The sequence below is a fragment of the Propithecus coquereli genome, unplaced genomic scaffold (genome assembly GCF_000956105.1).
Source record: "Propithecus coquereli isolate 6110/MARCELLA unplaced genomic scaffold, Pcoq_1.0 Scaffold86, whole genome shotgun sequence".
NCBI classification, from domain to species: domain Eukaryota; kingdom Metazoa; phylum Chordata; class Mammalia; order Primates; family Indriidae; genus Propithecus; species Propithecus coquereli.
Window position 1 is genome coordinate 3,001,864 of NW_012154840.1, and position 8,055 is coordinate 3,009,918.

The 8,055-nt window shown below is 36.2% G+C and overlaps 1 protein-coding gene across 1 annotated transcript in view; it reads left to right on the plus strand.

Moving 5' to 3' along the window:
• TAF9B (TAF9B RNA polymerase II, TATA box binding protein (TBP)-associated factor, 31kDa) overlaps positions 1-6,610 on the plus strand; it is a 9,200-nt gene extending 2,590 nt beyond the window's left edge. The window contains exons 5-7 of the mRNA XM_012664115.1: positions 508-583; positions 3,152-3,262; positions 4,571-6,610. Of these exons, the coding sequence (XP_012519569.1) occupies positions 508-583; positions 3,152-3,262; positions 4,571-4,734 (351 nt within the window). The 3' untranslated portion in view covers positions 4,735-6,610. The remainder of the gene's footprint in view (positions 1-507; positions 584-3,151; positions 3,263-4,570) is intronic.
• Positions 6,611-8,055: the final 1,445 nt, after the last annotated feature.

Genomic DNA, 8,055 nt, shown 5'->3' on the forward strand with positions numbered 1-8,055 from the left:
ATCTATGTTTATATAAATACATGTATATGTTTGTGAAAGCCCTAGTTTAAATGTTGGGTTTAGAACACTGATAGAACAAAAATAGGACATTCTTGCCATGGATTATCCATTAATAATTCTCATCAACAGGCCAGGCATGGTGGCTCACACCTGTAATCCTAGCACTCTGGGAGGCCAAGGTAGGAGGATCTCTTGAGGTCAGTTCAGGACCAGCCTGAGCAAGAGCGAGACCCTGTCTCTACAAAAAATAGAAAAATTAGCTGGGTGTGGTGGTGCACACCTGTAGTCCCAGCTACTTGAGGGGCTGAGGCAGGAGGATCGCTAGAGCCCAGGAGTTTGAGGTTGCAGTGAGCTATGATGATGCCACTGCACTCTAGCCAGGGTGACAAAGCAAGACCCTGTCTCAAAAAAAAAAAAATTCTCATCAACAATCCTAATTTCACTCCTGTAAATCTAGGTGTCAAATCTTAGCAACATTAAAACGAATTTGTTTTTTAAATTCTCTAGGGACCTAACCAAGGAAGACTAGTTCCACGGTTAAGTGTTGGTGCTGTCAATAGCAGACCTACCACTCCTACTATAGGTAAGTAAGTGGGGGAAATAGCTTTTCTGGCTGGTAGTGTCTCAGCACTTGGTTTTGAACTATGATCCAGGTCTAAAGGTGAGTCAGAAATTCCTGTATGTGTGTTACCACTGATAATTTTACTCATCCTCTATAAACTATAAACATACATTTTACTGGATTTCAAAATGAGAGAGCCACAAGAACTATCTGATCCCAAATGAGTATGAAATGGGACCATTGCCCAATATTATAGTTAGTGTAAACTATGATAATAAAACCAAGAGTTTTTTTCTTAACTGTGTTCTTTCCATCTTCTATACAAATGAAGTTGCCAAACACACAGCAGTAGTAGCCTACTTATTAAAAATTAATTTATGAATAAATTGATAAGAAAATACAGTGAAAGTTTAAAGTGTACACAAAGGTTTTTTTTTGTTTTGTTTTGTTTTTGAGACAGAGTCTCGCTCTGTCTCCCCAAGTAGAGTGCAATGCCATCATTGTAGCTCACTGCAACCTCAAACTCCTGGGCTCAAGCGATCCTCCTGCCTCAGCCTCCCAAGTAGCTGGGACTACAAGGCGGGCACCACAACACACAGCTAATTTTTCTATTTTTAGTAGAAGTGGGTCTCTCTCTTGCTCAGGCTGGTTTCAAACTCCTGAGCTCAAGCGATCTTCCCGCCTCAGCCTCCCAGAGTGCCAGGATTACAGGCATAAGCCACTGTGCCTGGCCCAAAAAGCTTAAGGATCTCAAAGAAAAAATAGTTCTGCTTTTAATACTAACCTTTTTATAACATAGTTCTGATTGTCCTGTATTGGTCAGCGGGAGTCCCTTCAAGGTGTTTTCTTTGTCCTTTTTGACTAATCTCCATCATTTTGTGAGCATTTCTTAGCTTTCTGATACAACAAGATGTTCCAAGCCCATCTTGGATACCAATTTTTAAAAAAAAAAAAAAACCCTAGGCTGTGGTAATCAATTACACGTGTTAGGCAAGTTAACCAATTTTAGCTATCAATTGTGATTTTTATTCCTAGTTAGACATATGTTGTAAACGCTTTACCGATTTTTTAAATCTAGAGTGAAGGCACTACCAAAAACTACTAAAGGTATAAGTTGTAAACTTTAAAAAAATTTAAATGAATTGTATAAACCTTAAGACCTAAGCATCTACTCTGTTCGATTTTAAAGCCTAAACTCCATACTTGCTTAAATGTAAATCCTTAGGCCCAAAAAAATCTACATATTGTGGATTTTTCTTCTTTTGACAAAATAAAATACTTACATTGCTTCATTAACTTTCACCAAATTCTTTGGACTGCTCCTTAATACATGGGAAAACTTACCTTGGGATGGAGATATGTTCGAGTAAGGTCTCACCTTCTGGGTTTGGGAGATAAAGCACTAGAACCCAGACTTCTGGGTACCTTTAGGCTTTCTTCCCCTTTGTCCCTAGAGTTGATGATAGTTGTAGTCTCTTCAGCAACTCTATTCCTGGGTAGCCTGCTGGTTCAGGGGGAAGGGAGGTGATGTAAAGTCTGCATCCCCAAAGGAAAAATTGGAAACAGACATGTTTCCGTAAATGTATTTTTTGAGAGAGTCAGTATATAAAGTCTTTAAGTCTTAGAATTTATTGATTAAGCAAACATTTGTTGAGTACCTGTTAGGAGCAAGGCACAAGACCCATGTGCTGCCAAGGATGAAGAATGTTAGCCAAGGCTTGTAATCTAGTCAATGAGAGAAGATATAATAATAAGACTCCTATGATACATTAAGGGAATTTCAGAGGCAGGAGATAAGACTTTTAACTGAGCAAAGTAAGGAAAGTCTTATAAAATGGGGTGGTATTTGAGTCGTAACTTGAAATGGGTAGAATTTAGATAAGAGGATTATACTAGGTTTATCTCCAAGATACCTCTCTGCTTAAAAAGTCTCTGAACATAGAAAAGGAACAAATTTTTGGTGCCCACGTAGGAACCCCAAGGGGTGTATTTGATCAGCTACTTTTGTTAGATGCATACTGTTTTAGCTTCATGGGCACAGAAGACACCTAATCGTCAGCAAGTGACAGAGCTTAAAAGTGACAACTAAGGTAGTTGATAGAAAACTTGGGTCTTTATTTTGGTAGTTTATTTAAACTCTCAATTTCATAGCTTCATCTAGCTAAAATTCAGTGCTTACTATGTACCAGATGCTGTTCAAAGAGCTTTACATGGATTATTTTATTTAATTCTCACAAGAATTCTGTGAATTACATATTATTATCCCCATGTTACAGATGAGAAAACTGAGGTACAAACAATTTAAATAACTTGCCCAAGGACACTCAGCTAGTAGGTGATAGGGCCTGGATTCAAACTCAAGCAGGTAGGCTCCAGAGCCTACATTCTTTACCACCATGCTGTAGTGAATTTTGTAGCATCTAAACAAGCTTGTAAACTTTTTTTAAAAGTTACTTTGCTCTTATTTCTAATGATTTTTTTCTCATCTTTCATTAGTTCTCTGAGCTTTGAAGGTAGTTTCTGGTAAGCTAAGGAATGCAGACTATAAATCTGTATCTAACTAATATGGTCTGTTAATTATAACTACAGCGACCCCACAAACAGTATCTGTCCCTAATAAAGTTGCAACTCCAGTGTCAGTGACAAGCCAAAGATTTACGGTGCAGATTCCACCTTCTCAGTCCACACCTGTCAAACCAGGTAACGTGATTTGGGGAGGGGGGACAGAATTTGTGAATAATTCGCAACTGTAGAACAGTTTGTGTTCCTATGGCAAGAGTTAGATTGTTTTAATATAACAGGAAGGTGACAGTAATGCTGCAAGTCAGGGTTCTTCAGAGGGGTCTGTAAGCCTTAAAAAATTGAACGAAATTTTACATACAGTAGTACTCCCTCCCTTATCTGTGAGGAATACAGTCCAAGACCCGCAGGGGATGCCTGAAACTTCAGTTAGTTCCAAACACTATATATACTGCGCTTTTTCCTATACATACGTCCCCATGATAAAGTTTAATTTATAAATTAGGCACAGTATGAGATTAACAACAATAATAATAAAATAGAACTATTATAACAATACACTGTAATGAACGTTATGTGAATGTGGTCTTTCTCTCAAACTATCTTACTGTTCTGTACTCATCTACTTTTGGACCATGGTTGACTGCAGGTAACTGAAACTGTGGAAGGTGAAACTGCAGATGGGGGCGGGGGGACGGCTGCATATGTAACATTTTCAGGAGAGGAGGGTATTCAACATGCTTGTCAAATTCTTAAAGAACACTGTGAACTAAACAGGTAGGGTCCACAAATCTAAGGCATTTTCAGGGAAAAACACTTGAGGGTAAAAGCTCAAGAAAATGATACAATTTAGTGATGAATATGTGTACACAATTCAAAACATAAATGTAAATTTAAATGAAAATTGTACCTTTACTCATTTAATAGGCATTGTATGTGTTGGAATAATGTAAGTAGAATCCTGTTACAGCATAGTTTACTAATTCATATGTTTAGCTTTTAAATCTTCTGAAACCTAACCTCATACAATAAACAACTTATATAAAATATCGGCCTAAGGAAAGAATGATTCCTGACCTTGAACTTGTGCCTTTAGTATGTTGCATGATGAATCCAGTCCATTGTTTCCCATGACTAAGTACTAACTGAAATTTTAGGAAGTTAAAATATAATAGAACTTCTTGAACTTTGTACTTGATACATTTAAGTTGATTTAATCTTTACGTATATACATAGATCAAAACATCACATTGTACCCCATAAATATACACAATTATTATTTGCCAATTAAAAATAAATAAATAATAAAGATTTTTAAAAATTTAATTCTACTCCTAATGCAATATAATTACCCGTGTCTCTTCTATGATGTACTTCATGCTATTGAAATTGGTATTAGAATTACATTCAGCTTTGTTGTATACTTTCTACCATGTTTTGGATTCTGTGTAATTCATAGTTTGCGGGGGCTTTCTTCTCTGTTTACAGTTCCTGCAACAACTGCAGTTCAAAATGTTCTGATTAATCCTTCAATGATTGGGTCCAAAAATATTCTTATTACTACCAACATGGTTTCATCACAGAACACGGCCAATGAATCAAACCCACTGAAGAGAAAACACGAAGATGATGATGACAATGATACTATGTAAGGCATATAGTCTAGTCTAGATGCATTTCAAAAGTATAGTTGGTTTTGAGCCCAGTATACTGAACTAGAATGTTCTAGACCTTCTCAAGTTTTACCTTAAAAAATAAATGTAGCTGCATATTTTTCACATTAGTTAAAACTGTTAGATTCCTTTTTAGTGAAAGGACAAATGTTTTTTCATTAGGCTTCAAGTACAAAAAGTTAAGTACTTATTTCTTAATAGTTTCATTAATGTCGAGTCCTACTATGGCAATTCTATTCTTGGAGGCAGTTTTCTGCTATGTGTCACTGACAGCACTTAAGTTTCAGGTTCTACAGCCTGGTCAGTGGACTAATTTTTAACAGCATAATTTCTAATCTACATTTAAATACTTTCTTTTGTAAGGTAAAACAGTCACTTTTACTGTCACTAGCTTTTGACCAAATCTCTCAACTTAGGAAACATCTTTTGAAAAGGATGGATTTAGAGAGATTCTAAATCCATTTTGAATGAATTTAACTTGGTTCTTGGTTTTCCCTAACTTCCCACCTCAACTCCCTTTCTATATCCCATTCATTTTCTGCACTCCCCCCATAATCTTAAGTTTCTCCCCATTGCTCTTAAATTTAAAAGGCCATAACTGAAATTTTTGAAATATCATTCCTGATAACACAGCTCAGTGTCATTTTCATATTTCTAAAACATGCTCTATATGCCCGATGTTCTGTGGTTCACCTTAACCTGAGGGTTTGCGTTTGTTCTTTTTCACTCCATACTAGAGCAAATTATGTTCTATCCCTTGCCTTTTATGCCTGTTGAGCTTTACTGTGCTTTTAACAGGTAGTTTTGGGTCACTTATATTCAGTTTCTGTCTTGTATTCCAAGTTGATAACTCTACTGTATTTCACATTTCTAAATTTAACAGATGCTATAGCTTAAAATGTGCTTTGATAAATATTTACACTGGACCCAGGCAAAACCACTGAAGAGCAAGTATTTTCTTCCTTTCTACCACATGCATATATGTTTTGATTACTACTGCTTGAACCCTCCTGTTGGTATAATTCAGATCATTTTTCTAGCTTGTTGCTGAGGATGTCACACATAAAATGAGGATCAAACCTAAAAATAGATACTAATCGTTCTCCATCCTCTACAAGGCCAACAAGGAAAACAAATGAGTGTGATGTGACTTTGCATTTAGGTACGCTCTGCATAGGTTTCCCAGTAATGTAGTAATGTTGCTAAATACCTTTCCCTATTTTCCATTTATACATGTCTAAAAGTCTTATTGGGAAAGATTGCAAAGCTTTTGAGAATATAAACAGACCTGTTTTGTTTCTGTTAAGTTCAACATACTCAACATACTTTTGCAGAATTTTCTAAAATAAATTTTCATATCATAATTTAGAATTTGTAGCAAAGGATCCTCAAAACTTAAACATAAGTTTCATCTCAGGATGGTGCTTTGATACATCTGAGAAATACTCCAGTAATGGGCAAGAACTATCTTATCACAGTTTGAGTGTTTTTGGATATTAGGGAAAGGTGATGTAACTTATTAACAAAACAGACCTGACCAACATCATAGAAGAGAAATGTTGATGATATAGCATAGGGTGTCATTACTTGAATGTTCTCAGGGAGGCAGCATGTCAGAAGGCCTAGATTCTATTCCTAGCTCCATCATTTACCAACTATGTGACCTTACTTCACCTATTAGCCTTGTTCTCCTCACTAGTAATAGGAAAGTAACACCCTGCCTACCTCACAGGGATGTTGTGAGGGTTTAACTGGTATATGTGAAAGTTCTTTCAAAATTGTAAAATGCTATATGACCACAAGGAATTATTATTAGTGTATTTGTTTCAAGGTTATTAATAAATACTTGAGCTTATCAGTGATCTTTCCTTTTTGACTTATGGGATTCAAGGAAAAGGAACAAGGCCCAGTAATTCTGAGGGCCAAAAAGCAATTAAGATTTTTGTTTAGTGTATGAATTCGTTGTATTTCAGGGAACTGCTTACTTTATTTGGAATCAGCATGACTCATCATAGTAAAGCAAAATGAAAATGAGTGAAAGAACATGGGCTTAAATCTGTTAAAAACGTAACATGCTCTTGTCTTTGGTGGGTACCTATATGTATGATTGAGGTTGCAATGTGAGCGTTCATTCACTTAACAGGTCAGCTGGTGGATGATTTGCTCTTTCAGATGAAGACTGCTTCATCTTGCTGCTCTCCCCTTCCCCACATTACTTCCAGCTAAATCTAGCTTCAAGAATGACTTAAGGCAGCTCTTATCCTTCAGCTTCTAGGTGGAATTTTTTAAAATATGTACTGATGGTGAATGGGGTAAGGACACTGTCATCTCCAGTTCTTCCTTTTACAACAAGTAGGAAACAAGTGTCTCTGATGTGAGTATGAATATAGGAATACGGCCAGCATGGGAGGGAAATGGAAGATGAGATGCACACTATGGTAAAGGGGACCCAAAGTGAAGGGAATTACTCAAGAGATAGGAAAGAAAAGACTAATCAAAACAGCAGGTTCAGAGCAGTGTATGCCACCATTTATATTTTTATATATACATGAATATGTTTTTTATATATCTATTAAGTAGCTCTAGATAGAAAAGAAATTGGTAGCTAGGGGACTGAGGAAGGCATCTTCTCATTGTATACCCCTTTTTGATTTTTGATCACATGCACACCCCTGTGCTAGAGGGAAATTTTGGACATGAAAAGGAAAGCAGGAAACACTGACCTAAAGAATAGATTGAATTTTTCGTTTATAACATGGTGATTATATTTTTTTCTGTACACAGGCATATATATATATGGTCTGAGGGATAAAAGTGAATTTACCACTTAAAGCATATACCTTTGCAGTTTTTTATCAGCAATTCATAATTCTATATTAAATCAGAAAGCACATCCTTATACTTTTCTAGTATATGTGCTCTTAAGTTGTTCATTGTCTACTGTCTTCCTTGACTAGGTTATAAATTCCTTCAGGACACAAATGCTATCTTATATTCCCTCCATCATGTCCTCAGCACATGGCAGGTACTCAAATATTTGGCTAGTTGCCAAGTTAAGCCTGGAGTTTTCCCATTCATTCTCTGGATTAACAACCCAAATAAATGGGGGAAGATCCTGGAAGCAGAGTCTAATAGAAAATACTTAAAAGGTACAATTAGGGATTGTTGGATAGATGATGTTGGCAATTATAGAGTATAAGTACTGAGTTTATGGATGTTTACTGTACAATTTCAATTCCTCTGTACACTGGAAATAATAAATTTTTGGAGAAAAGGTAATCACTGGGGGAAAAAAGTTTG